General features: G+C 47.2%; 8 protein-coding genes across 9 annotated transcripts; 4 read left to right on the top strand and 4 right to left on the bottom strand.

Annotated features, from left to right (window-relative positions):
* Nucleotides 1–12: 12 nt before the first annotated feature.
* LOC6504104 (DNA replication licensing factor Mcm6) lies at nt 13–2824 on the top strand. Its single transcript, XM_001964151.3, has one exon. It carries the CDS (start codon nt 145–147, stop codon nt 2605–2607), a length of 2463 nt encoding a protein of 820 aa, XP_001964187.1. The 5' UTR covers nt 13–144; the 3' UTR covers nt 2608–2824.
* A 1-nt stretch (nt 2825) lies between these two features.
* LOC6503540 (NADH dehydrogenase [ubiquinone] 1 beta subcomplex subunit 8, mitochondrial) lies at nt 2826–3764 on the bottom strand. The gene is made up of 3 exons (XM_001964152.4): nt 3533–3764; nt 3212–3441; nt 2826–3148 (listed from the first exon to the last, which is right to left on the bottom strand). The coding sequence occupies exons 1-3, from the start codon at nt 3615–3617 to the stop codon at nt 2930–2932; spliced, it is 534 nt and encodes a 177-aa protein (XP_001964188.1). The 5' UTR covers nt 3618–3764; the 3' UTR covers nt 2826–2929.
* Nucleotides 3765–4008: 244 nt separating this feature from the next.
* LOC6504105 (fumarate hydratase, mitochondrial) lies at nt 4009–7358 on the top strand. Of its 2 annotated transcripts, none has more exons than XM_001964153.4 (5): nt 4009–4283; nt 5714–5845; nt 5904–6104; nt 6170–6974; nt 7033–7358. In XM_001964153.4, exons 1-5 carry the CDS (start codon nt 4188–4190, stop codon nt 7293–7295), a joined length of 1497 nt encoding a protein of 498 aa, XP_001964189.1. In that variant the 5' UTR covers nt 4009–4187; the 3' UTR covers nt 7296–7358. The 2 variants fall into 2 exon arrangements, with proteins under 2 accessions (XP_001964189.1, XP_014761187.1); XM_014905701.2 differs by lacking the exon at nt 4009–4283 and adding an exon at nt 5496–5651.
* A 77-nt stretch (nt 7359–7435) lies between these two features.
* LOC6504106 (probable fumarate hydratase, mitochondrial) lies at nt 7436–9386 on the top strand. The gene is made up of 5 exons (XM_001964154.4): nt 7436–7571; nt 7632–7784; nt 7843–8046; nt 8108–8912; nt 8974–9386. Exons 1-5 carry the CDS (start codon nt 7476–7478, stop codon nt 9231–9233), a joined length of 1518 nt encoding a protein of 505 aa, XP_001964190.1. The 5' UTR covers nt 7436–7475; the 3' UTR covers nt 9234–9386.
* Nucleotides 9387–9509: 123 nt separating this feature from the next.
* On the top strand, nt 9510–12770 carry LOC6504107 (serine/threonine-protein kinase Pink1, mitochondrial). Its single transcript, XM_014905702.3, has 6 exons — nt 9510–9819; nt 9889–10238; nt 10299–10496; nt 10558–11286; nt 11351–12367; nt 12425–12770. The coding sequence occupies exons 3-6, from the start codon at nt 10332–10334 to the stop codon at nt 12623–12625; spliced, it is 2112 nt and encodes a 703-aa protein (XP_014761188.1). The 5' UTR covers nt 9510–9819; nt 9889–10238; nt 10299–10331; the 3' UTR covers nt 12626–12770.
* LOC6503539 (diphthine methyltransferase) lies at nt 12726–14477 on the bottom strand. The gene is made up of 2 exons (XM_032452880.2): nt 13085–14477; nt 12726–13015 (listed from the first exon to the last, which is right to left on the bottom strand). Exon 1 carries the CDS (start codon nt 14470–14472, stop codon nt 13345–13347), a length of 1128 nt encoding a protein of 375 aa, XP_032308771.1. The 5' UTR covers nt 14473–14477; the 3' UTR covers nt 12726–13015; nt 13085–13344.
* A 123-nt stretch (nt 14478–14600) lies between these two features.
* LOC6503537 (ras-interacting protein RIP3) lies at nt 14601–19941 on the bottom strand. Its single transcript, XM_001964158.4, has 2 exons — nt 18397–19941; nt 14601–17018 (listed from the first exon to the last, which is right to left on the bottom strand). The coding sequence occupies exons 1-2, from the start codon at nt 19927–19929 to the stop codon at nt 15378–15380; spliced, it is 3174 nt and encodes a 1057-aa protein (XP_001964194.1). The 5' UTR covers nt 19930–19941; the 3' UTR covers nt 14601–15377.
* Nucleotides 19942–20517: 576 nt separating this feature from the next.
* LOC6503536 (homeotic protein female sterile) lies at nt 20518–24821 on the bottom strand. Its single transcript, XM_001964159.4, has one exon. It carries the CDS (start codon nt 24480–24482, stop codon nt 23385–23387), a length of 1098 nt encoding a protein of 365 aa, XP_001964195.1. The 5' UTR covers nt 24483–24821; the 3' UTR covers nt 20518–23384.
* Between the last annotated feature and the right edge of the window lie 1593 nt (nt 24822–26414).

A 26414-nucleotide genomic window follows, 5' to 3' on the forward strand; every position in this document is an offset into this window, starting at 1 on the left:
TTTTTCAACTGTCATAAAATTGGCGCCAAAAATCGGCAAAGCACGCAGGCTGTAAACAGCATCAAGCAAAACAAATTTTGCGCGTTTACATTTTAGTTTGCATTTCCTTCTCTTCCGTTTAAGTACCCTGACAGACTAACCACAATGGATGTTGCCGATGCTCAGGTTGGCCAGCTGCGCGTCAAAGATGAGGTGGGCATCCGTGCCCAGAAACTCTTCCAAGATTTTCTCGAGGAGTTCAAGGAGGACGGCGAGATCAAGTACACCCGTCCGGCGGCGAATCTGGAGTCGCCCGATCGCTGCACCCTGGAGGTGAGCTTCGAGGATGTGGAGAAGTACGACCAGAATCTGGCCACCGCCATCATCGAGGAGTACTACCACGTCTACCCGTTCCTCTGCCAGTCCGTTTCCAACTACGTCAAGGATCGCATTGGCCTGAAGACGCAGAAGGACTGCTATGTGGCCTTCACAGAGGTGCCCACACGGCACAAGGTCCGCGATCTGACCACCTCCAAGATCGGCACATTGATCCGCATCTCCGGCCAGGTGGTACGCACCCATCCCGTCCATCCGGAACTTGTCTCTGGTACGTTCATGTGCCTGGACTGCCAGACCGAGATCCGCAACGTGGAGCAGCAGTTCAAGTTCACGAATCCCACCATCTGCCGGAATCCCGTGTGCTCCAATCGCCGTCGTTTCATGCTGGATGTGGAGAAGAGTCTGTTCTTGGATTTCCAGAAGATACGCATACAGGAGACCCAGGCTGAGCTGCCACGCGGCTGTATACCCCGGGCCGTGGAGATCATTCTCCGCTCGGAGCTGGTGGAGACGGTGCAGGCCGGAGATCGTTATGATTTCACTGGTACCTTGATCGTAGTACCGGATGTCAGTGTCCTGGCCACGCCCGGCACCAAGGCCGAGTCCAGTTCCCGTCACAAGCCCGGCGAGGGCATGGAGGGCGTTACTGGCCTGAAGGCATTGGGAATGCGGGAGCTCAACTATCGGATGGCGTTCCTCGCCTGCAGCGTCCAGGCCACAACGGCACGCTTTGGCGGCACCGATCTGCCCATGTCGGAGGTCACCGCCGAGGACATGAAGAAGCAGATGACGGACGCCGAGTGGCACAAGATATACGAGATGTCCAAGGACCGTAATCTCTACCAGAACCTGATCAGCAGTCTCTTCCCCTCGATCTACGGCAATGATGAAGTGAAGCGCGGCATCCTGTTGCAGTTGTTTGGCGGCGTGGCCAAGACCACTCTGGAGAAGACCTCGCTGCGTGGCGACGTCAATGTTTGCATTGTGGGCGATCCCAGTACGGCCAAGTCGCAGTTCCTCAAACAGGTATCGGACTTCTCGCCCCGGGCCATCTACACCTCCGGCAAGGCATCGTCGGCGGCGGGTCTGACGGCCGCTGTGGTCAGGGATGAGGAGAGCTTCGATTTTGTGATCGAGGCGGGTGCCCTGATGTTGGCCGACAATGGTATCTGCTGCATCGACGAGTTCGACAAGATGGACCAGCGCGATCAGGTGGCCATCCACGAGGCTATGGAACAGCAGACCATATCCATTGCTCGCGCCGGTGTCCGGGCCACTTTGAATGCCAGAACCTCTATTCTGGCGGCCGCCAATCCCATCAACGGACGCTACGATCGCTCCAAGAGTCTGCAGCAGAACATCCAGCTCTCCGCCCCGATTATGTCGCGTTTCGATCTTTTCTTCATCCTGGTGGACGAGTGCAACGAGGTGGTGGACTATGCCATTGCCCGGAAGATCGTCGATCTGCACTCGAACATTGAGGAGTCGGTGGAGCGGGCCTATACCCGCGAGGAGGTGCTCCGCTACGTGACCTTTGCCAGGCAGTTCAAGCCGGTGATTGGCCAGGAGGCCGGACGTATGCTCGTCGAGAACTACGGACATCTGAGGCAGCGCGACACCGGCACCGCAGGACGCAGCACTTGGCGGATTACGGTGCGCCAGCTGGAGTCCATGATCCGGCTGAGCGAGGCCATGGCCAAGTTGGAGTGCTCCAACCGTGTCCTCGAACGGCATGTGAAGGAAGCCTTCCGGCTTCTAAACAAATCCATCATTCGGGTGGAACAGCCCGACATTCATCTGGACGATGATGACGAGGCTGGCATCGATGTGGACGATGGCATCCAGCACGACATCGATATGGAGAACAACGGAGCAGCAGCCAACATGGACACCTCAACGGACGGCCTGGACACATCCGCTTCGGCCGTTCAGAAGAAGAAGTTCACGCTGTCGTTCGAGGATTATAAGAACCTCTCCACCATGCTGGTGCTGCACATGCGCGGCGAGGAGGCGCGCTGCGAAGTGGAAGGCTCGGACACTGGCATGAAGCGCAGCGATGTGGTCACCTGGTATCTGGAACAGGTGGCCGAACAGATCGAGTCCGAGGACGAGCTCATTTCACGCAAGAACCTCATCGAGAAGCTAATCGATCGCCTGATCTACCACGACCAGGTGATCATTCCGCTGAAGACCACCTCGCTGAAGCCGCGGGCCAAGGGCCAGGAGCAGCAGGAGGACCTGGAGGATGACCCGCTGCTGGTGGTGCACCCGAACTACATCGTGGAGTGAACCCCCCTTAAGCTCCACTCGTACAAAGCTTACATATACATAATGTACCTAGTTAAGTTTGTGTTTCCAACTCTTTCTAATCTTTTTGTAATCTAGCGGATAAGTGTAGAAAGTAATCGCCAGAATCACCAGTATCCTGGCATCCATTTCATCCATCATCCATGTTGCATTTTTATGTTTTTTTTTTGTAAGCGCCGAAAATAAACGTTCATCTCCAGTTCTTTCTATTTTCAATTTAATTTTACAGTTGCGTTCGTAATTTGCCTATGAAATAAAAACGAGGCCATGGTCCACCAGATGGTGCCAGATGGTAGTGGAGTGACTACTTGGACCGCTCGAAGGTGTAGTGCTTGACGCCCTCGGCCGGATATTGCTTTTCAGCCACCGGGCGGTACATCTTCTTGTCCTCCAGCCAGTAGTAGAGGGCCAGGCAACCGGACATAACGCCCAGGAAGCAGACAAAGTAGTAGGAGTTCTTATAGCGCGGCGGCTCAGCCTGGGAGTAGCGATCCTCGCTGTACAGATCATGATTCGCCGAGATCTAAACGAAAGATTGCCATAATATTAGTTTCAAAGGTGGTATCTTGGTGCTACAGCCACTCACAGGCTCGTGCAGGTTGCGCTTGTGCTCGGGATAGTCCCAGGGATAGTAATTATCCTTGGCCTCCACGCCCAGGCCGTAGCCCACTTTGGGGTAATCACCGTAGCCCAAGCCATCGTCCGCATAGGGTTTGTACTCCTCTGGCAGTAGATAGTACTTCTTGGCCGCCGCCAGACGCTCCTTCTCCGTCTTGGGGAACGGTGCTGGCTTGAAGTCCTTGTTCCACCCGGCCACTACAAAGAAACAACGAATATTAGCTCTCTTAGCATCCATGTTACGTAAACAAAACATGCAGGGATGCCTCCGGTAAGGGGGATTACTTACTGCTGCGCACCGCCTGGCGGGCAAGAGCAGGATTGGCGGCGCATAGCTTTTGTGCTAAGCACACGGTTTTCACAAATGCCGACATTGCAGGCTAGCCACGAAATTTGCAATTTTCTTCCTTCGCCCTGCAACAAAATCGGAGAGCAATCGCAATCAGCTGTTGTTGGCCTGGTGATGGGCGTCCAGCGATAACGATAACGATAACAATATCAGCAAATGTGGGTTTAACGATAGGTGGAGGAACACACGTCTAAAAATATTCAAAAATCTTTCAAAATTTACTAAAATCAAGGAGTTCTATGTTTTAAAATGTATGCTTGAATGGATGCTAAATATTTTACAACCTAGTTTGAAAAGTGTTGGTAGATAGAACTAGTAGAAATATTAAATGTTATGAATAAATACCTGAAATCTTTTAAATCTGTTTATATTTTATTAAAGCTATAAATAAAAACACCTTTGATAGTTTCTTTTTATTTATTAATTTATTTAATTATAGAAAATGTCTTTGGAGCCATCGATATATTTTGGTATCGAACCACCCGCCCACCACTTTTGTTGTTGTTTTCGTTTGAGGGCTCGTCCGGGGCAGCTGAAAGTGATCTTCGCGAAATAAAGCGGGAATTATAGTTTTAATTAATTCAAATATATAATAATGGTGCTACCACTATTGCAGCGCTCCACTCTCCGTGGCGTCCAACAGTTGACCAAGCCATGGGCCGCCTCCGCAACCGCCGGTAGCCTCCGATTGGTAAGGAGTATATTATTTTTTTTTTTTTTATCATAGCCCGATTCGCCAATGGCATACACAAGCTTATGTAATTGTCAGCACCCCTCCTCGAATGGCCAATAAATTGGCCAGAAATGCAATTCATATATTTTTGCAATAATTGCATTTGTAATTTATTAAAAAGAAGGGAACTAATGGAGAAACAAAAAACAACCGGCGTTTCGTAATCATTATACAATAAGGGGGGGTGAATTGGGGGGCTTGGAATAGCTCCAGTTGGTGGCCATCCACTTGTGGATATCGAAGTTGAGAACTCCAATTGGACGCCGTGTGGACTGCATCTTAGGTTCCACTCCAATTGGGATTGATTTTTCTCACTTTTCACTCAAAAAACTCGCCATTTTTCGCACTCGGGTCACAAGTTTAATGAAAAAATAACAAAAAAAAAATAGAGAACGAGTTGTAAATTCAATGAGAATTCTTGTTTTTCGGCATTTACTTTTTTCAATTTCAATTCAAACCGGTTAATTGTATATTCATGGGAGACCTGGCCCATGCCGACACCTGTTATACACTCTTCTCCCTCCAGATAGCACCTCTGGGGAGCTGTAATCTGGGGTGATAGTCCCGATAGATAGGAAGGAGGAGATAGAGGGATCCATGGAGGCATAAATTACCTCCCAACTGGCACAGAAGTGCGAAAAAAATAGAGTACAAATGGTAGATGGTTCCAAACTACACACAATTGAGGATAAAAAAATAGTTCTTATAGAGAATAGTTCTTAAAAAATATCATTACATATAGTACTATAAAATATTATAATTATTTTCTTAAAAATTATGCTTAAAACACAAGAATAGTTCTTCAAAAATAACATTTTAAATAGTACTATAAGATATAATAATTATTTTCTTAAATATCAACTTATATGTTGTATAAATTATTAATTATTATAAAAATAAACTTATTTTCCTAAAAATTATGTTTAAAACACTGAAATACATCATTATAAAATTTATTTGTAAGATTCTATGTTTTGTTTGAGATTATTTTATTTTTGGAGAGTTAAAAAGCCTATTTTTCGAACCACTCCTGTAGCCCAGACCCTTCTCTAGAAGACGACAAAGAGCAGCTGATTGGAGAAGCACCCCATGCGGTGTAGAGTCTCGCCCCTTCCATTATGCCTTATAAAGCACAGATTTTATATATATAGACAGACATATATATGTTTTTTTCACTCGAGTTTTATGGCCACTGCTTATCGTTGCTTTATTTCGAACCTCAATCTCAATCTCAGTCTCAGTCTCATTCCGCTGCCAGAACAAGCACCTTCAAGTGGTCCTCTCGATTCCCCAGCACACTTTGCTATCTCTATCTCATTCCAAATGGTTAAGAGCCACTATACCCTCCACATAATCAAGATTTTAATCATTATTTTTATTTGTGACAGGCCTCCCAGGACTTCCGCGTGGAAAGCGACACTTTCGGGGAGCTGAAGGTGCCAGCGGACAAGTACTATGGCGCCCAGACGATGCGCTCCCAGATCAACTTCCCCATCGGTGGACCCACCGAAAGGATGCCGGTTCGTATTCCAAGAGGTTCCTTAAGAAATTATCTAATATGATCTCCAATCTCCACAGAAACCCGTGGTCCAGGCCATGGGCATCCTCAAGAAGGCCGCCGCCGAGGTCAACAAGGAGTTCGGTCTGGACACCAAAGTCAGCGAAGCCATCTCCAAGGCCGCCGATGATGTGATCTCTGGCAAGCTCTACGATGACCACTTCCCTCTGGTCATCTGGCAGACCGGCTCCGGCACCCAGAGCAACATGAACGTCAACGAGGTGAGCCGATCTCCTCCAGATTTTCAGTCCAAATCTCTAAAAGATTATGTTCTCCCGGGTAATAGGTTATCAGCAATCGTGCCATCGAGCTGATGGGCGGAAAGCTGGGCTCCAAGACCCCAGTGCATCCCAATGACCATGTCAACAAGTCGCAGAGCTCCAACGACACCTTCCCCACGGCCATCCACATCTCGGTGGCCCTGGAGCTGAACAACAACCTGAAGCCGGCCATCAAGATCCTGCACGACGCCCTGCGCGCCAAGTCCGATGAGTTCAAGGACATCATCAAGATCGGTCGCACCCACACCATGGACGCCGTGCCTTTGACTCTCGGCCAGGAGTTCAGCGGCTATGCCCAGCAGTTGGCCTACGCCCTGGAGCGGATCGACGCCTGCCTGCCCCGCGTCTATGAGCTGGCTCTCGGTGGCACTGCCGTCGGCACTGGCCTGAACACTCGCAAGGGATTCGCCGAGAAGTGCGCCGCCAAGATCGCTGATCTGACCGGCCTGCCCTTCGTCACTGCCCCCAACAAGTTCGAGGCTCTGGCCGCCCGTGACGCCATGGTGGAGGTCCATGGTGTCCTTAACACCATCGCCGTCAGCCTGATGAAGATCGCCAACGATATTCGCTTCCTGGGCTCCGGACCACGTTGCGGCTTGGGCGAGTTGTCGCTGCCGGAGAACGAGCCCGGCAGCTCCATCATGCCCGGCAAGGTGAATCCGACGCAGTGCGAGTCCCTCACCATGCTCTCCGCCCAGGTGATGGGCAACCAGGTGGCTGTGACCGTTGGTGGAGCCAATGGCCACTTCGAGCTGAACGTGTTCAAGCCCCTGATTGTTTCCAATGTCCTGCGTTCCATTCGATTGCTATGTAGGTTCTTGTTCCTTTGTATTCTTGAGCCATTAATCTGATTTTGAATCCCTTCCAGCTGATGGCAGCCGCACCTTCACCGCCAACTGCGTCAACGGCATCCAGGCCAACCGTGAGAACATTGCCAAGATCATGAACGAGTCCCTGATGCTGGTCACCGCTCTGAATCCCCACATCGGCTATGATAAGGCCGCCAAGATCGCCAAGACGGCCCACAAGAATGGCACCACACTCAAGGAGGAGGCCATCAATCTGGGCTACCTCACCGAGCAGCAGTTCAACGAGTGGGTGCGCCCGGAACAGATGCTGGGACCCAAGTAAACGACACCTCTCCTGTCAACTGCCAGCCGATCCTCCCTGCAAATAAATACGTTAGATACAGAATAAGATTGTTTGGAGGCAGTTACATTTCGTCACAGACAAATTATTTCCAATTTACATTTTTGGTTCACTGTTGGTGGCAATCATTTTTGCCCAGAAATCGTTACAGAACAGAACAAAATGCTAAGAAAGTTATATATCCGCTCCATAACCGGAGCGCAGATGATGAGGCGGGAACTGTTTGTCGCGGCCTCCGGTGGTCATTGCGGCAAGGAAGTAAGTCTATTCTCATTGCCATCCGTACTGGCTTATCCTCCAGTTTGGGATATTGTGTAGGATGGCAAGGGCAAGAACAAGGACATGGATAAGTTTCGCACGGAGAAGGATACATTTGGGGAGCTGAAGGTGCCGGCGGATAAGCTATACGGAGCTCAGACGATGCGTTCCAAGTTGAACTTTCCGATTGGTGATATTGCCGAACGGATGCCGGTATTATTTAAGAGTTTTATCCTATTTTTAAGACTAATTTGGATCTACTGATCTGTAGATGCCAGTTATCCAAGCCATGGGTATCCTCAAGAAGGCCTGTGCCGAGGTGAACAAGGAATTTGGCCTCGATGCCAAGATCGCAGAGGCAGTCTCCTGCGCCTGCGATGATGTCATTTCCGGCAAGTACTACAGACAGGGCCACTTTCCACTGGTTATTTGGCAGACGGGTTCCGGTACCCAAACCAATATGAACACCAATGAGGTGAGATTGCCCCTCATCCTGGGCAGTTATCCTCTCCAGATAATGATAATTTCTACTGCAGGTGATTAGTAATGCGGCCATAAAGATGTTGGGCGGAGAACTGGGCTCCAAGAAACCAGTCCATCCGAATGATCATGTGAACAAGTCACAGAGCTCCAATGACACCTTCCCGGCGGCCATCCACATTAGCGTGGGCATGGAGCTGAACGAGCGCCTTCTGCCGGCGGTGGCCCATTTGCGGGACGCCCTCAAGGCAAAGTCCGATGAGTTCAAGGACATTATCAAGATCGGACGCACCCATCTGATGGACGCGGTGCCTCTGACCTTGGGCCAGGAGTTCAGCGGATACGTCCAGCAACTGACCTACGCCCAGGACAGGATCAAGGCCTGTCTGCCGCGGGTCTACGATCTAGCCCTGGGTGGCACTGCCGTCGGCACAGGCCTCAATACCCACAAGGGATTCGCCGAGAAGGTGGCCAAGAGGATCGCCGAACTGACCTGCCTGCCCTTCGTCTCCGCCCCCAACAAGTTCGAGGCGTTGGGCGCCCGTGACGCCATGGTGGAGGTCCATGGTGTTTTAAATACAATTGCTGTCAGCCTGATGAAGATCGCCAACGATATCCGTTTCCTTGGTTCCGGGCCGCGTTGTGGTCTGGGTGAGCTGCAGTTGCCGGAGAACGAGCCCGGCAGCTCCATTATGCCCGGCAAGGTGAATCCCACGCAGTGCGAGTCCATGACCATGCTGTGCGCCCAGGTGATGGGCAACCAGGTGGCCGTGACTGTTGGCGGAGCCACGGGACACTTTGAACTGAACGTTTTCAAGCCCCTCATTGTCTCCAATGTCCTGCGATCCATAAGATTGCTTTGTGAGTTTCGGTTTAGTTTTTAAGAGAAAGTTTACCTTTTAATGTTTCGAACCTGTTCCAGCCGATGGCTCCATGACATTTAGCAAGAATTGCGTGGAGGGCATTCAGGCCAACAAGGAGAACATTGCCAAGATCATGAACGAGTCCTTGATGCTGGTCACAGCTCTGAATCCCCATATCGGCTACGATAAGGCCGCCGCCATAGCCAAGACGGCGCACCAGAACAAGACCACCCTCAAGGAGGAGGCCCTGAAGACGGGCATCACCGAGGAGCAGTTCAAGGAGTGGGTCGATCCCAAGAAGATGTTGGGCCCCAAATAGGCGTTGGGTTCCAGTCTTCAAATCCGATAGACCAAAAACCGTTAGAAAACAAATTCCCTATGTAATCGATTGATTTTCGAAATCGGACGGAATCGCTAACAAACGGTAGCATTGGCTAAAAACTGAATAAATATATTTTAATTGATTAGATAATTTTCTGTGTTTGCTTTTATTTATCGGATTATTAATTATAGAATTAATAGGATTGTTGTGGTTTAATAGTGGCGCCAAATCTAGCTATAAACCAGCTAAACCGATTTCCCACTCCCATCTCTAGATATCGTATTGGAATTTGTCATCCCTGGTCACAACAAACACAGCTGTATTGGTGTTTTGAAGTTATTCTTTGTTTTTGTCGTAGAACTTCTGCTTTTTTAAGCAAAAAAAAATAAAAAACAGCTACCCAGCGGTTTAAACGATTTATTTATTGTAGTAGCCAATGTATTGACGACAGCTTTTCAAAACGTGTGTGAACTTCGAGAATAAGTAGCTCTACAGCTGGATACGATTATCTAACGACTATATATTTTTGTAATATTCGAAAGACAGGAAAGTAGGCGATTTGAAATATCAGTCGTCCAACAAGGCAAGTGATCGGCTCTCGAAAAAATTAACCGTCCAGTTATAAAGCGCAAAATCTGTCTCTCCCACACAGGAATCGTAAAAGTGTTTGGAAAATATAAAAAAAGAACCCTTTCGACCGGATTGTTGGAACCGTTTTCTTTTTTTCATTTTTCTGCTGCCTTGCACCTTGCACCTTGCGACCGCCGCACCGCCCAACCGCCCAACCACCCATCCAACCTACTCTTCTGGCAAAATTAATTTTACGACGCAAAAACAAAACATACAAACACACGAACATTGTATAGCTAGAGAAAACACCCACGCGTCAGCTGATCTGTTATCGAATCGCGCTATCGATCAACACTCCCACCTATATGCTAATCGATAGTGGCCCTCACAGACAGAAAAAGAAGAAGAAACAAGAGCGATCTAATAAAAAAGGTAAAAATTTTTATAAATTTGTTAAAGAAAGTAAATAATAGATGTGTTATGGTGTTGAAGGCACTACTAGCCGCCATTTAAGCGGACGGAAAGATGTCTGTGAGACTGTTGACCGTGCGACTGATCAAACATGGTCGCTATATTCTGCGCAGCTACTGTAAACGTGAAATACACTCCAACATTTTGGAACAAAACCAGTTAAAGACAAGAAGCAAGCGAGGCTTTCCACTACCCTCCACTGCTGCCAATGTAACTAGGGTGAGTTTTTAACCATAATTGCCTGTTTATTTCATTGGAATCTTCTCCTAATCCTCGACAGGCAGCACCCCAGCAGCCGGCAGCTGCGGTAGCCAAATCAGCACCCAGCTCCTCGGCCCCCATCTTGTCACGCTCGGCCGCCCAACTTGGCAGCAACAACAGCGGTATCTTCCGGGTTGGTCAGCATGCCCGTAAACTATTCATCGACAACATCCTTAGCCGGGTGACCACCACATATTCGGAGGACTTGCGCCAGCGTGCCACACGGAAGCTCTTCTTCGGCGACTCGGCTCCGTTCTTTGCTTTAATCGGTGTCAGTTTGGCATCTGGAGCGGGTGTTCTCAGCAAGGAGGATGAACTGGAGGGCGTGTGCTGGGAGATCCGAGAGGCGGCCAGTCGCCTGCAGAGCGCCTGGAATCACGACGAAGTCTCCGAGACACTGGACAGTAAATTTACCATTGATGACCTGGAGGTGGGTCCGCCCATTGCCAAGGGATGTGCGGCGGTTGTTTATGCAGCTAACTTTAAAAAGGATAATGCCAGCGGAGCCGACGACGTTGTCGATCCGCTCCAGCCGGCCAGTCATGCTGTGCCAGCCATGGCACCGAATCACTGGAATGCCCACGAGATGATGTCGCCGCTACAGAATATGTCGCGCTTTGTTCACAACTTTGGTGGCTCTGTCGATAATATTTTTCATTATAGCCAGCCGTCGGCGGCCAGTGACTTTGTGGGTGCACTCGAGCAGGATCAGCCGGACATTCAGACGGAGAACAGTGCCTTAAATGCAGTGAGTTACGAAGGATCTCTATTAATTATAAAATTATTAAGGTTATGCTTTTTATTCTTTGTAGAATCCCCGGCAGGACATGAAACTTAACAGCTCTGTGGATCGCTATCCCCTGGCCCTCAAAATGATGTTCAACTACGACATCCAGAGCAACGCCCTGTCCATTCTGCGGGCCATGTACAAGGAGACAGTGCCGGCGCGTCAGCGTCGCATGAATCCTGCCGCCGAGGACTGGGAGCGACTGCTGCAGAATCAGACTCTGGTCCTGCCACCGCATCCGAATATCGTCTGTATGTTTGGCTTTTTCTGCGACGAAGTGCGCAACTTTCCGGACGGCCATCTCCTCTATCCGGTGGCCCAGCCGCAGCGCATCAATCCCCAGGGCTATGGCCGCAATATGTCGCTCTATTTGCTAATGAAGCGCTACGACGACAGCCTGCGCGGCTTACTGGACAGGAATCAGGAGCTGAGCACATGTACACGCATTCTCCTCCTGGCCCAAATGCTGGAGGCGGTCACCCATTTGAGTCGGCACGGTGTGGCGCATCGGGATCTCAAATCCGATAATGTCCTGATCGAAATGCTGGACGATGCTTCGCCGGTGCTGGTGCTCTCCGACTTTGGGTGCTGTCTGGCCGACAAAGTGCACGGCCTGCGACTGCCGTATGTGTCCCACGACATCGATAAGGGCGGCAATGCGGCATTAATGGCACCGGAGATCTTTAACACTCTGCCCGGACCGTTTGCCGTGCTGAACTACGGCAAGGCGGATCTGTGGGCGTGCGGTGCACTGGCGTATGAGATATTCGGGATGCGGAATCCCTTCTATTCGAGCAGCGGCGGCTTGGCTCGAGAGCGCGGCCAGCTCACCTACTCGCTGAAGAACAGCGACTACAAGCCGGAGCAGCTGCCGCCGATGAGCGAGGCCTGTCCGCCGCTGCTGCAGCAGCTCGTCTACAACATCCTCAATCCCAACCCGTCGAAGCGGGTCAGTCCGGACATTGCGGCCAATGTGGTTCAGCTGTTTCTCTGGGCTCCATCAAATTGGCTTAAGGCCGGCGGTATGCCCAACAGTTCTGAGGTGCGGATCCATTGATTCTTTATTGAAATGGGTCTAAATTCTCTCTTTTTTTTCCAGATCCTTCAGTGGTTACTCTCGCTAACCACCAAGATCATGTGCGAGGGACGTCCTCAGGTGGGCGCCAGCGGTGTTGGTGCTCCAATGACTGGCGGACGACGCGCCTACGTGGAGTACCTGCTAATTTGCAGCTTTTTGGCCCGCGCCCGTTTGCGCCGGATTCGCGGTGCCCTCAACTGGATTCAAAACGTGGTGGCGTAGGAGGCCCTTGGCGGGGAATCGGCGGGAGTGTACTTTCCTCTTGCCTATCACCAATCTACTTGTTACTCTGAGAAAATCAAATGAAAAAGCGTGTGATACCTATATTTTACATATGTATTTATAAAACAACCCAAAATTAACCGCACGCCCCAACCAGTCTCATTCATTTTTTGTTTATTCCATCGCCTGCAGCTCTTTGTGACGCTTCTTAATTGCCTCGATTAGCTTTACGATTCGGCCATTAAGTTCTTCTGATTTCTGGGGACTATCCTTTGGTGTTATTTTTGCTTTTTCGATCATTGTTTTCAGGGAACTGTGTGCCTCCATCATCATCATACGCTGCGAGTCCAGTGTGCTTCCCGATATCTGGCTCATTATTAGCTTTTTTCTCTATAAATCAATGGGCAATTGTTTAATTTACTTTAAATGATGTGTATTTGTTTAGAAAAGAACACTTACCAGTCTTAAAATGCCACGAAAAAGTATTATTATTGTTTTGATTTCAAATTTAGCTTAGAGATGGTAAAAACAAAACGCGCTAAAAACGATAATTGTTATCGACAAGCTTCGATAAGTCAGCTAGGGCTGAAGAAATATAAATACGTCCGTTATTTTAAATGTTCTTTGTACTATGATTTTGGAAGTTTTAAATTATGGATAAAAAGACTAAAAGTTCGGGCTTCTTTTTAAATAATAGTGCAACATTTTATTAAATTCTTTTAATTACTTAAATCCACCCGGGTTACACACAATTTGTGATCATAGAACGAACATGTGGCCATTGTGAGAGCTTCATCGCCCGTGGGAGCCCAGTCGGCTCCATAACAAATGCTTTTGTGCTCCTCGTATGCTCCCAGAAGACGCAACTCCGGGCTCTTCGCGTCCAGCTCCACCACACTGAAATTGGTGTACATGCAGGCGGTGAGTATCAGATCCTTTTTAAGGGGATGTGGTTTCAAACGCCAAATACCGCCGCCCAGGTTCACCTCGGCCAGGGGCCGTTTCATGGCACGGGTGTCGAACAGCCGCAACTGCTCATCGTAGCTGCCAGTCAGCAGGTGATGCTCGTGGCTGGGATGACTCAAGAGGCAGGTGACACCGGCCATGTGAGCTCGATTTGTCCAGATCTTCTGTTCCTCCGGTGCTCGCAGATCGTGGGCCAGCAGGAGCATGTCATCGCCGCCGCTATACAGAACGTGTGGTGACCAGCGATCGAAGGCACAGGTCCAGGCCTCAAATCCATGGCATTTCCATGATTTCTGGAGGGTTAGTTGTCCAGTGGGGCTATAATTGATTAAATTCAAGCCGCCATTGGAGTCGGAAACTGCCAACTGAATGGCACTGCCCTCCTGTTTCCAGTCCAAGGCCAGAGCTAGTGGTGGCTCCACATCTTTGTTCTCCTTTAGCTCCAAACACGTGCGCTTCTCCAAGATCTGTTTGTCCCTCAACAATTCGAAGGTTTCCAGCTGTCCCAATGAAGTAACCGTGGCCAGAATGGGACCACTTTCGCTGCTCCACGAGGGCAGCCATTTCATGTCCAGGATAGCTGCCGTTTCGATGCACTGCAGCCGTTCCAGAGACTCTCCATCGAACTGGTACAAATACACGCGACCCTTGCGCGGCCGTTGTTTTCCGCCAGTCTCTGCATTGTCCTCCGCTCCCTCGACCAGCTGATAGGTGCCACAGGCAAAGTATTTGGCATGCAGGTCATCCTCATGACACCATTCCACGGAATCTGCTGAATATTCCGTATCCTCGGAGTAGAGAGTTGTGAATTGAGCCATTAGTGATGGAACGATGGCTTGTTTTCGGCTGAGACTAACTGGTAATCGATAGTTGTCGATCATTTATCTCTTGCAAATATCGATAAAACTACAGCGCGCCTTTTTTAAAATTTCAAAAGTAAATAGTCTTTACAAGTTTTTGATTTTATCAGATCTATTTAAACATTTTAAATCTATAAAAAACAATATAGTTTGTCTTATTAGATTTATTTGTTATTTTTCGCTTTTTTGCTAATTTAAAAAATTAATAGTTAATACATAAAACTACTTAGTGCTCTGTTTACGCGCTACATATTCTGGATTAGGTTTAGTTGATCTGCTTCACCGTTTGGCTCTTGCTGCTCCAGCTTCTGCACATTCTCCTTGTCCTTGTCCTTTTCCTTTTCCGTTTCCTTGTCTCTTCTTGTGGGTTTGTATTCTTCCGTCACCTTCCTAGGGGCGTCACAGTCTCTGGGATGTTTTTGGACTGGCTAGCTAGGTTTTCGGATGGATGGATGGTTGATTGGATTTTTGGATGGATGGTAGATAGGTGATGATGTGGTAGGTATGCCAGGCATCCAATTATTGCACTTGATCCTTTTTTTTTTTAACTTTATACAATTCTTCTCTTTCTGATTCCGGTTTCCTTCCACGTACCATGTTCACATGTACGCATACACATTAAAAAATTATACAACCGCAAAAAAAAATATATATATGATTTAAAAAAAAAAAATATATATATATTGACAATCTTATTCGTAACTATAGACACGCGCCTCCTCTCTCTCTCTCTCTCTCTCTCTTTCACTTTTGTGCAATTACTGGCCGGAACTGCGGTAAGGTGGACTGGGACTGGGACTGGGACTGGGGTATCCTACGCCCTCATTGCCACCTTCCACAGCACCTCCATCATCATCATCCCCGGAGCTAATACCTAGCTAGCGGTACTGGTTACTGGTTGGGCGACTGTGACGCCTCCGCGATCCTCATTTGGTCTTCATCACGATGATCGGCTCGAGTATCTTTAGCATGTCGCTGTTTTCTGGTGCTCCAGTGCCATTCCCACCTCCAGATCCCGGTGCTCCGGTGGTGTTAGATCCTCCTGTAGCAGCAGCACCACCACCACCACCACCACTTGGCCCTCCGGCACTGCTACCGCCGGCCAACTGCAGCTTGCCGAATCCCTGATGCTGTTGCTGATGACTGATGGTGACCAAGCGATGCTGCTGATTCAGGACGATGGCCTCGTGATGTCCATGCTGTTGCAGGCTGCCGGCAATCTGTTGCAATTCGTGCTGTTGCAGCTGCAACGGCGGCAACTGCTGGTCATCACCCGACCCGTCGCCATCCAGTGGACTAGTGTCCGTCTTCACCACCGTCACAAAATCCCCGCCAGCCGGATTGCCCACCGTTTCGGTGTCGTATAGCTGCTGTTCGGTTGTACTGCTGCCGCCGCTGCTGCTGCTGCTGCTCGTGCTGTTGGTGGCCGTGGTGGTGTTATTGGCCGCCACCTCCTCCTCCTCCTCCTCGTCCGCCTCCACCTCGGTTTTGGTATGAAACTCGGTACTGGTGGCACTACTACTCCTCGGCGTATGGCTACGCATCCGTCGCATTCGTGCGTATTCCGCCTGCTTGGACAGTCGCTCCTTTCGCTCCTCCGTATTCTCGGTGGCCCGGATCTGGGCCCGCTTCAGACGCGCCCGTTCACTGAGCTTCTGCAGCCGGATGGCTCGCTGTTCGGGTGTTTCGTTCGCTCGCACCGCTCTCTGATGGGCCGCCATCTTATCCAGCCGGATGCGCTTCTCCTCCTCCGTCTCGTACTTATTAGGGCCAGTGCGTCGCGGTGTTGCCGTCCTCTGACTATCGCCATCGGCCGTGGAATGTACATTGATCTGGCTTAGGTTCTGCTGTTGCTGCTGCTGCTGCTGCTGCTGCTGCTGCTGATGATGACTTGGTCGTCCGCGTCGCGGTGTGCTCGTCACTAGCTGTGGAGCTGCCAGCATCTGGTTGAGCTCCTGTTCCAGCAGATTGTTCACCTTCAGCTGCTCCTCGGTGTTTAGGCCGACGGGATGCTTACGCGGCCTGCCCCTTCCCTGATGCACCACCATGGCCTGGGCCGGCTGCTGTTGCTGTTGCTGCTGCTGCTGTTGCTGCTGCTGCTGCTGCGGTTGCTGTTGCTGCTGTTGGCCCTGCTCCTGCTGAGCCAATCCCGTGACTGTTAGGGTGGGATTTCCAGCTGCCAGAATGTTGTACTGTCCAGTAGGACTATTCCCGCCACTGGTATTCGCAAAATGCACGGGGGTGAAGGGTGGCGGAACTCCGGCGATCTGGAAGCCATTGTGATACATCGGATAGTAGGCTGTGGTGGTGGTGGTGCCGCCACTGGCTGTTGTTCCGGTCACAATCCCGGCGCCGGTCACCTGCTGCCCAGCTCCGCCCACCACCTGGTTGGCGGTGGTGGCATTGGGGAAGGTGGCAAGGTAGGGGAACTGATTATATAACGGCTGGCCGGCGGTGGCTTTCAGGATCTTCTGTTCGCCGTCGGAGGTGGTCAGGATCACCTTGGTCTCGTTGGGGGCTAATCCAACAGACCCGCTGTTGTCGCCGCTTCCGGGAGCATCGTTGTCCTGATGTTTTTTGTGGGCGAGGGAGAGGAGAGGGTATTTAAGGATTTAAAATTTTAATTCAAAAAAATTAAATAGATATATTCTAGGGCGGGAAGAATTCGAAAAGAAGCGAGAGCAAGCTTTTTTTGAGTGAAAGAGATGGGTAGAGTCTCTTATTCTCTGTCTCTCTCACACACACACCCACAGCCAGCAACCTTTTACCTGTTTTTTAACTCTTTTTTTTTTATTATTATTTTTCGAATAAAAAACATATTTTTTTTTTGTTGGTAAGGTTTCTTAATTTTTTGTTTTCTTATTTCGTTTTTTTTTTTACATTTCTACATTTTTCTAGACTCTAGGTGGTTAAATAATTTAATTTTAAGCCCCTTTCCCCTCACCTGTAAGGTGTTAATTTTAAAAAAAAATAATAAAAGAAAAATAATCAACAGTAACAATAAAAAAAAACAAAAAAATGTGGCAGGGAAAGGGAGTTTTTTCGAGAAAGGGGGGCTTTAAAAAAAAAAAAGGACAGGAAGAGAACCGTCGAGCCAGAACCCGTTCCGTTTCCAATTCCCAATTAAGGAACTCAAAAAAAATTATATATATATACATATTTATATATATATATATATATAATAACGAGGAGAAACTCTCTTAAATCTCTTGCTCCCTCCGTCCACTTTTTGGCAATTTCTTGTTTCCCGTTTCCAAAGGAATCTTGGTTTCTTTTCTTTTTAAATTTATTTTTCTCTGGAGGCAGTTGAGTTTTCCAACTGCAAGGAAAAATATTTGAATCATTTTTTGAAAATTCATCAAGTTGGCATTAAAAAATATGAAAACTTCTTTAACTCTCTCTTGTTTGAAACTTAATCGATAATTAATCGTAAAACATCGCATAAAAAGGATCAAATATCGATAATCTCTTGGAATAGCAATTTTGAAGGGAAGGTTTATCGATAGTTAAATAGCATGCTCTAGGTCTTCTCTAAAATCGTTTAAAACGGATCAAATACCGATTATCTCTTGGAATAACAATTTTAAAAGGAAGATTTATCGATAGTTAAATAGCTTGCTCTAGTCCTTCTCTAACATAGTTTGAAAATGATCAAATATCGATAGTTTATTAAACTCTCATCGATATTTAAGCTTTTTTGAGATTTTAAAAACAATTTTGAAAGGAAATTAATAACAAAACTGGAAACGGGAAACTATTCTATGCCAGGATCTTGTTCGATCTGTGATTTTTGAAGTTGAAAGACGCTGCTGTTGCGGAGGTTGTGGGTGTGTCTGTGAGGGTTCTTTTTTTTTTTGAAAATTTTTGCTTGATCCCCGATAGCCCGATAAGCCCGATAAGGCCGATAACGATAACCGATCCCAGCTATGGCTGCTGCATACGCACCTGAAGTTCCTGCTTCTTGGCGGCATATTTGTGCGGATAGAGCTCCAGCTGCCCTCCGGCTCCCGTCGTCGCAATCCCAAAGTGCGGTACATGCGCCTGCAGGAGCTTTGTTGTTGTTGTGGTGGTGCCCTTGCCGCCACCATCCTCGCCATAGATCTGCTGTACAAAGATGCTACCCGGTTCGCTGCCCTCCAACAGAGCAACCTGTTGCTGATTCCCGGCAATGGTATACCTCTGCTGTTGCTGCGGCTGCTGTTGCTGTTGTTGCAACTGTTGTTGCGGCATTTGCGGCTCCTGTTTCAGTTGCATCGGTGCCCGGAGTGTGCCCGGTGCCAGGAACATACCCTGGCCCATATACTCCAACGCCTGATGCTGCTGATAGGCTGTGGCGGCCACCAAATGCTGTTGCTCCTCGGCCGGTTGCGGTGTACCGGCTCCATTGTCCGACAGATTGATGGTGTGCTCGTTGGAGGAGGAGGCGGCTGCTGCGGCCGCTGCTGCTGCCGCTGCCACGGCCAGGACCTGCTGTTGCTGATGATCCGTAGTAGAGCTGCTTGAGGATGTGGCCGGTGTGTGGACCACCACGTTCTTTAATACCTTCTTCTTTTCCCGGACCTTTTTCGCATAGGCATTCAACTTTCTCAGTCTTTCCTTTCGCTCCTCCAGCGACTCATTGGCGATCCGTTGACGCGCCCTCGCCGCCATCTCCGCCAGCCGCATCTTCCGCTGCGCTTCCGTTTCACTCGCCCGATACATTCGCATCCTTTCCGCCAACTTGGACAGACGCTTGGCACGCTGATCCGGTGACTCCATGGCCCGACGCAGTCGCTGACGCGCCGCATTCCGCACCAGACGCATGGCACGCTCGATCTCGGATTCGTTTTGTCGCCGCTGGCGATTGGCCTCGGCGTTGCGTAGCAGTCGCTTGCGGTATTCGTCCTCGCTTTCGCGCTGTCGCCGCTCGCGCATCCTTTCAGCATTTCTGGCCAACCGGCGCTGTCGTGCCTCGGGGCTCTCGTTCCACCTCTGCTGATGGCCGTGGGTGGAGTGGGTGGTGCTTGAATTCCCGGTAACAGATGCTGATCCGCTGCTAGTCGGTCCCAATGGGGTTGGTGGTGGTCCTGCCTGTTGTTGTTGTTGCTTTAGCTGTTGTTGTTGTTGCTGCTGCTGCTGCTGTTGTTGTTGTGGGGCAGCGTGTGTTGTGTAGGCGGCGGGTAAGGTAAGTTGCAACTGTTGATGTTGAAATTGCAACTGATCCTGTTGCTGTTGCAAGTGATGTTGTTGTTGCTGCTGTTGTTGTTGGAACTGTTGCTGATGTTGCACGTGTTGCTGCTGCTGCTGCTGTTGTTGTTGCTGCTGAAGTTGTAGTTGTTGCTGATGAGAGATGGGTAACAACAGCGCTGAAGGATGCTCGATGAGAAGGCGAGTGTTGGGTCCATTGATGGCCAGAACATGAGCGTATTGCTGCTGCTGCTGCTGTTGGTGGTGGTCAAGTGTGGGCTCTATTTTTATCCCATTGGGATCTGGTTCCATTATTCGCTAAAGCCTGAACAACAATCGAAATTGTCGTCACCGATGGGTCAGGTCAGCAATGTTGCAAGATATTTATTTGAAATGCGTCTCCTCGATCGCTTGGCGCCAGTAGACTGCATTGGAAGTTCCAAAGAGATGCTTCTTCTTCTACTTCTCCTGCTCCTTCTTCTTCTTGTTCTTGTGTCTCCTGTTACTCGTTCTTCTTCTACTTGATTTCTCTCCTGCTTCTCCTGCTCCACCTCTGTTTTCCCCCGTGTTTTTTTTTTAGTGTTTGTGTTTTATTTGTTTGTTTTGCGGCAGTTTCCGACACTATTTTTTTTTTTATTAGTATATTTTCTTTTTTTTTTTTTTAAGTTATGTAAAGAAAAATGTGTGCTGTGCGCTGCGTCTTAGTTGGCGCGCTCTCTCTTGCGCTCTCTCCTGCTCGCTGTCGGCTCCTCTCTTTATCTGCTGTTGCTCTCTCTCTCTCCCGATCGGCGATCTGCAAATGCCAGAAAATATATTGTATCACTCGCACTGCGACTGCGCTAATTTGATTGCGCACCTTTTTTTTTATCTTCTCTTCCTTCTTTTTTTCTCTGCTTGAAGTTCCTTTCCTTTTTTTTTTTATTTAACTATTTTTAATGACTTTTTTTCGCGGGGGAGCGTGTGGGTTTTGCTGCCTTAACTTTTGCTTCTTCTTCTTGTTCGATAGTAAGTGACAATTGGCGCCGCCGCCGCTCTGCTACTGCGCTGCTGCTGCGCTGCCAGTGCTTCCAATCGATTTTTCACATGATTATATTGTACACACATACACGCACACACACACACACATGCACATGGACACGCACACTCTGCTCAGACCGCCAGCTCCGTTTTTTTCCGCTCCTATTTCGAGTACGCGCGCTGTTTTTATTTCTTTATTTTGTATTTGTTGTATTTGTCTTTTTTTTGCCAAAAACTCTCTCTCTGGCTCTCTCTCTTTTTGCTCTCTCCCGCCGATCCTGCTTCTGCTGCTGCGGCTACGGCTACGGCTGCTGCTGCTGCTGCCTTTACTTTTGGGCTCATTTATATCCGGCGAAAAAGGGGTAGAAGAAGAAGAGACAAAGCCCCGAATATCGGCATTTCTTTTGCTTCTTTTTTGGCCTTTTCGGCCTTCTTCACATCTGCCTGGCCAAGAACAGAAAAAAAAATAATAAGTAGCTGGGATTGTTTTGATTTTTAACGCTGCCGCTGCTGTTGCTGCGTCTGCTTCTGCTGCCGACGACGCCTCACACGACAAAATCACTCGCTCACTCACTCACACACTGTGCTATTTTGCATTTGATTTGTTTATTTTGCATTTAAATGGCAATTTTGGGCCAATGCTGGAACAACAGTTGCAAAAACGCGCAAAATCTCCGGTAATAGCGCGCAGGAGGCAAAAATGCTGCGCCGTCAACAACACACATTAAAAAAAACCACAAAACGGGAAGTACGTGCGTGTGTGTATGTATTTCTTGCTCGCCGCTTTTTGTGGCAAAAAAAATCCGGCGAAAATGTGACCGTATGCACGATAGCCGATAAATACCAAATTAAAATATACCAAAATATATATTTTTTAATACCAATATTACTGAATTTGAAAAAAGGCGGGTAACGACTCAAAAGCTTTTTTTTTTTTTTTTTTAAATTTAAATGTTATATAAATTTTTATATAAGTTGTGTTTTAATCTCCCGCCCTTTATTTTTTAGTACGCAACATTTAAAAATTGTGAATGCAACTTTATTCAAGTATATTCATTTGTTTTTTTTTTTTTGTAATTTTTTTGTTGTTTCTTTTCTGTTACGTTTTTTTTTGTTTTGTTTTTTGTGTTTGTGTTGTTGTTATTTGTTGTTAGTGTACATTAAATATTACAATACACAAAAAAATGTATATCTTTCATCTTAATTATAATTCAAAAACAATTCAATAAACGTTAGACAGGTTATTAAAAAAAAAAAAAGAATTAAAAAAAAAAACAATTTGAAATTTGGACTAGAACTTAATGGATAACTCTTTTTTTTCTTCTCTTGTATTAATTTATAATTAGAATAATATGTATTAATTATATATATATTTTGTTTTAAATATTTCATTTTTTTAGTGCTTTTTTGTTGTAGGAGTTGTGGGGGGGGAGGCTATAAGGATATTAGGGATTGCGTGCTATAACAAATATTGCGTTATGTGCCTGCCAACGGCAACGGATCATGTGTGTATTCAGAGATATATATATATATATATATATATATGGCCCTATAGCCCTATAATATGCACACACACACACACACACACACTAATGCTCACCACATATCCTTGTACCATGTGTGTGTGTGTGTGTGTGTGTGTATGGGGGAGTCCTTTTTGGGTTACAAGCTTACACATATGGGGGTTGATTTGGAGCGCCAGGGTGCCTCAAGTTTTATTTTTTTCTATTAATTTTTGGGGAAATATTTTCATTATAACCTTGCAGAAATTATAAGTTTTTAATTTTTGAGAAGTTTTTCAACACTGGAAATTTTTGTATTTTCAAAAATCGGACAAAAGCAATAGCCCTAAACTGGAATTCCTACAAAAATATGTTTTTTTTTTTTGAAAAAAAGATCCTTTTTTTTTTTAAATTCTTACTGCGAGGGTATAAGATCTTCGGTTTTACTCCGAAGCTTCTTTTTCTTCTTCTTAATCCTTTTTTTTAATATATTTTTTTTTTTGTTATTTTTTATTTATTTTTTTAATTTTTTTGCCTGAGGATAAGCTGGAAAGGCACTTGTTGCCTCGTCCCTCTCTAATGTGCCAATTTTTTTTTAGATTTTAAGATATATTTTTTGAATATATTTCCCTTATTTTTTTTTGTATGTACAGTGAGGCACCCTGGGTATCCTTGCCACACACACATGGCATGTCCTTTTCGCTTCAAAAAAGGGGTTGGGGGGGTTGGAACTCTCTCTCTTGCGCCTTTTTTGGGGGCTTCACACTGTCAGTGTGGGTGTGTGGGTGTGGGTGTGTGTGTGGGTGTGTGTGTGGGTGTGTGTGTATACATAACTATGCGTATATATATATATATATATTATATATTATATATTATATATTATATATCGTATGAATATATAATGCATGCATTATAAAAATACTTTACTTTTACGTTAAGTTATTTTCTTTTTTTTCTTGTTTTTTTTTTGTTTCTTTTTTTTTTTTTTAATTTTAACTTAAAAAAAAAAAATTGCCGAGCCCTAATTCTAAATGTCCTGGAGGCTGCTCCTCCTCCACCTCCATTTCTTTCTCCTCCTTATCCTTTTTCTTCACTTTTTTCTTATATAGACTTGGGGATTATCCTTCCTGGATCTCTCTCTATATATGTGTGTGTGTGTTGGTGTGTGGGCGTGTCTCCTGCCTTTGAATCCTGGCCAGCTTACTGTCCACCTGCCTTCCTGGAAGCCAGCTCCAAGGATACACCTTGTTAGTATCCCTTTAGCCTGTCGGCCAGCGGCGGCTTAATGACCTTGGGCGCACTCGCCCGCGCCACCCTCATCCTTTCAGCGGCCTTGGCCAGACGCTTCTTCCGCTCATCGGACGTCTCCGAGGCCCGGCGCAATCTCTGCCTGGCGGCATTCTTCATCAGTCTTAGGGTTCTTTGTACTTCCGTTTCATTCTGCCGTCGCACCCGATTCGCCTCCGCATTCTTTGCCAACCGGAGTCGATATTCCGTTTCCGTTTCCTTCGATCTCTTATCCCTCATCCTGGCCGCGTTCCTCTCCAGCCTACGTTCCCTGGCCTCGATCGATTCGTTGCTCCTTCGACGTGCCGCCTTCTGGGCCCGCGACGACTGTGAGAGGTTCTGTTGTGTTGTGGGATTATGGCTCAAATGTGGTACTCCCAGTTGGGCGAGACCTGGTACTCCAAGATTACCAAGTTGTAAGGTGCCAGAGGTGCCTCCTCCACTTCCTCCTCCGCCTCCTCCTCCGCCGACAACCACAACGCCCGTGGAAAGATGATGATGCAGGGGATGTGTTTGCTGTTGTTGTTGTTGTTGTTGCTGGAGCTGCTGCTGCTGCTGCTGATGCTGGTGCTCCGCCTGGCTATGCTGCTGGAGGGGATTACTGGCCTGCTGCTGCTGTGAGAAGTTGTTCTCTAGCGTACCACTCGCCGTATTGGATGCAGTGCCACCTGAATTACTCCCCGATGAAGTGGTCGGTCCTGGTCCTGATCCTGATGATGATGTCGTCCCGCCCGCTGCTGCTGCTGCTGCGGCGGCTGCAACAACGGCAGCGGATGCTGATGCGACGGAGGCGGTGGCGGTGGCGGATACAGAAACGGAGGCAACGGCTGCAGCGGCGGCCGCCGAACTCGCCGAACTATAATTGTTGTATTCTATGAGGCCGCGGGGATTGCCGGGATAGAGGGCATGGTGCATGGGACTCTCATAGCTGAGGTACTCCGGCTTGATGAAGAACGGATCGGAGCGGGCGGTGAGCGGCGCCGTCGGTGAGTTGAGGAAGTAGAGGCGACTATGGTGCTCGGTGGTAATGCTCCCTCCGCCACCCACACCCGCGGACATCGGGGGATTTGTACGCTCGCTCTCGCGACTCCCTTTTCTGTCTTTTTTTTTTTATCAAAATCTGTGTTTTTTTTTTCACTTCTTAGTCCTGGGAATTTGGGGATCCTGGATCGGCGGAGGAGCTGGGACTAATGGGGGCGACCACCGGTATTTGTGTTTTGATCAGATTGTTGGGGGGTTCGGTTGGGTTTCGCGCGCACACTACCACAAATACCACAATTAACTGGCCAAAAAAATGTGGCGAGTAAACAACAAAAGCGACATAACTAATCAATATGGAAAAAAGCTCTCGCGACCGAGGTTGGTAAGTTTCTGCTGATGGTCCGCGGTTTGGCCGAAAGCTTTCTGCGCCAGTGTTGTAAAAGTCTGTCATTTAGTGCTGGCCATCGATGGATTCTATCGATAATTAGCTTTCAAGCGATAACAAAAATACGAAAATAATACAAAATTCATAAAAACAGCTTAAAATTGTTGTTTTTAAATAAAAGATTAGTTTAAATTGTCAAAAATCAGTTTCACTCCGAGCTTCAAAGAGTAAAGACGTGCAACTAACTTACGCTCCAAGCAACAGCTTATCAGCTTAATAGATCACCCGATCCACAGAAACTTCGTGCCTAATTACATTTAAAACAACAAAATACAAAGAACTAGTAAACTTCTTTACACATTGCAGGGCCCGAGCCCAAAAATCACCGCAATGTCCCGACCACCCGAAAGCCGGTCGACTATGATAAACTTATTAACAAGTGAACCGAAATATATTATTATCAATAGAACCGACAATGAAACCTTTGAAAAAATAAATCCATTTATTATTAAAAAAGTAGTAGATTTCACCTGCAATGGTGCAGTCGAAACTTGCAAGAAAACCAGAGCTGGTCTCCTTGTCAAAACAAAAAACCACATTCAAGCAGAGAAACTCCTAAAAATAAAGTTCTTTCACAATTTCCCTGTCCACGCTGAAGAACATAAAACTCTGAACTCCTCCAAAGGCATAATCTACTCCAACGACCTACGGAATATAGACGAAAAAGAAATCTTGGAAGAACTTAAATCCCAAAATGTTATTAACGTCCGTAAAATACTAAAAAAAGACAGCAATGACACAAATAAAACAACAGAAACAGGCCTAATTGTACTAACTTTTTCAACAATTACCCTACCCGACAAATTGTGGATAGGATATGAAGTAGTTAACATACGTCCATACATTCCGCCCCCAATGAGATGCTTCAACTGCCTTAGATTTGGACACCCCTCCGCCTACTGTAAAAGCCCTAAGACATGCGCCAACTGCTCCGAAAATATCCACACAATAAACAATGAACCATGCACCAAAACCCAAACCTGTATCAACTGCAAATATGAAGACGACAAAATCAAACACCACAACGCAATGGACAAATCATGCCCTGCCTTTATAAAACAAAAAGAACTTACCGCAATCAAAACAACCCAAAAAGTAGACCACAAGACAGCCCGCGCTATATACAACACACGCCATACACACCCACCCATACCATACGCCCAAATAGCAGCAACTCCAACACAAAAAACACCAGCTATAGAAACACATATTAACTCAATCACTACATCAAAAACAAACTCATCAACACCAAACACTATGACCAGACAAATTATCACCTACGATGACTCCTCTGAAGAACACATGGACACCAGTGCATCAACATCATTACACGCCGCACGGTCTGAAACTTCCGACGGACTAAAACTAAAAATATTCGCAAATAAATCAAATAAATTAAGTACCTCCTTAAAATCGAAAGATAAAAACAACCAAAAAACCAAAAATGATAAACAAACCAAAAGAAAGACATCTGGCGATAAGTATTTAATGAGTACAGATGAAGATTTAGAATTATAAAATTATAATCAAAATTATTTTAGTTCTAGTTAACCTTAACCAATATT

Source organism: Drosophila ananassae, chromosome XL (assembly GCF_017639315.1).
Source record: "Drosophila ananassae strain 14024-0371.13 chromosome XL, ASM1763931v2, whole genome shotgun sequence".
Taxonomy (NCBI): domain Eukaryota; kingdom Metazoa; phylum Arthropoda; class Insecta; order Diptera; family Drosophilidae; genus Drosophila; species Drosophila ananassae.

Bases quoted from the DNA above. Each gene is read 5' to 3' on its own strand.
- LOC6504104 (XM_001964151.3), top strand. From the start codon at position 145: ATGGATGTTGCCGATGCTCAGGTTGGCCAGCTGCGCGTCAAAGATGAG.
- LOC6503540 (XM_001964152.4), bottom strand. From the start codon at position 3,617: ATGTCGGCATTTGTGAAAACCGTGTGCTTAGCACAAAAGCTATGCGCC. The intron at 3,442-3,532 runs GTAAGTAATCCC...GTTTCTTTGTAG, and splicing joins CCGCCAGGCGGTGCGCAGCA to TGGCCGGGTGGAACAAGGAC. The intron at 3,149-3,211 runs GTGAGTGGCTGT...TCTTTCGTTTAG, and splicing joins AGCGCAACCTGCACGAGCCT to ATCTCGGCGAATCATGATCT.
- LOC6504105 (XM_014905701.2), top strand. From the start codon at position 5,511: ATGGCCACTGCTTATCGTTGCTTTATTTCGAACCTCAATCTCAATCTC. The intron at 5,652-5,713 runs GTTAAGAGCCAC...TATTTGTGACAG, and splicing joins TCTCTATCTCATTCCAAATG to GCCTCCCAGGACTTCCGCGT. The intron at 6,105-6,169 runs GTGAGCCGATCT...CCCGGGTAATAG, and splicing joins GCAACATGAACGTCAACGAG to GTTATCAGCAATCGTGCCAT.
- LOC6504106 (XM_001964154.4), top strand. From the start codon at position 7,476: ATGCTAAGAAAGTTATATATCCGCTCCATAACCGGAGCGCAGATGATG. The intron at 7,572-7,631 runs GTAAGTCTATTC...GATATTGTGTAG, and splicing joins GTGGTCATTGCGGCAAGGAA to GATGGCAAGGGCAAGAACAA. The intron at 8,913-8,973 runs GTGAGTTTCGGT...AACCTGTTCCAG, and splicing joins GCGATCCATAAGATTGCTTT to CCGATGGCTCCATGACATTT.
- LOC6504107 (XM_014905702.3), top strand. From the start codon at position 10,332: ATGTCTGTGAGACTGTTGACCGTGCGACTGATCAAACATGGTCGCTAT. The intron at 11,287-11,350 runs GTGAGTTACGAA...TATTCTTTGTAG, and splicing joins AGAACAGTGCCTTAAATGCA to AATCCCCGGCAGGACATGAA. The intron at 12,368-12,424 runs GTGCGGATCCAT...TTTTTTTTCCAG, and splicing joins GTATGCCCAACAGTTCTGAG to ATCCTTCAGTGGTTACTCTC.
- LOC6503539 (XM_032452880.2), bottom strand. From the start codon at position 14,472: ATGATCGACAACTATCGATTACCAGTTAGTCTCAGCCGAAAACAAGCC.
- LOC6503537 (XM_001964158.4), bottom strand. From the start codon at position 19,929: ATGGAACCAGATCCCAATGGGATAAAAATAGAGCCCACACTTGACCAC. The intron at 17,019-18,396 runs GTGCGTATGCAG...AAAAAACATCAG, and splicing joins CCAAGAAGCAGGAACTTCAG to GACAACGATGCTCCCGGAAG.
- LOC6503536 (XM_001964159.4), bottom strand. From the start codon at position 24,482: ATGTCCGCGGGTGTGGGTGGCGGAGGGAGCATTACCACCGAGCACCAT.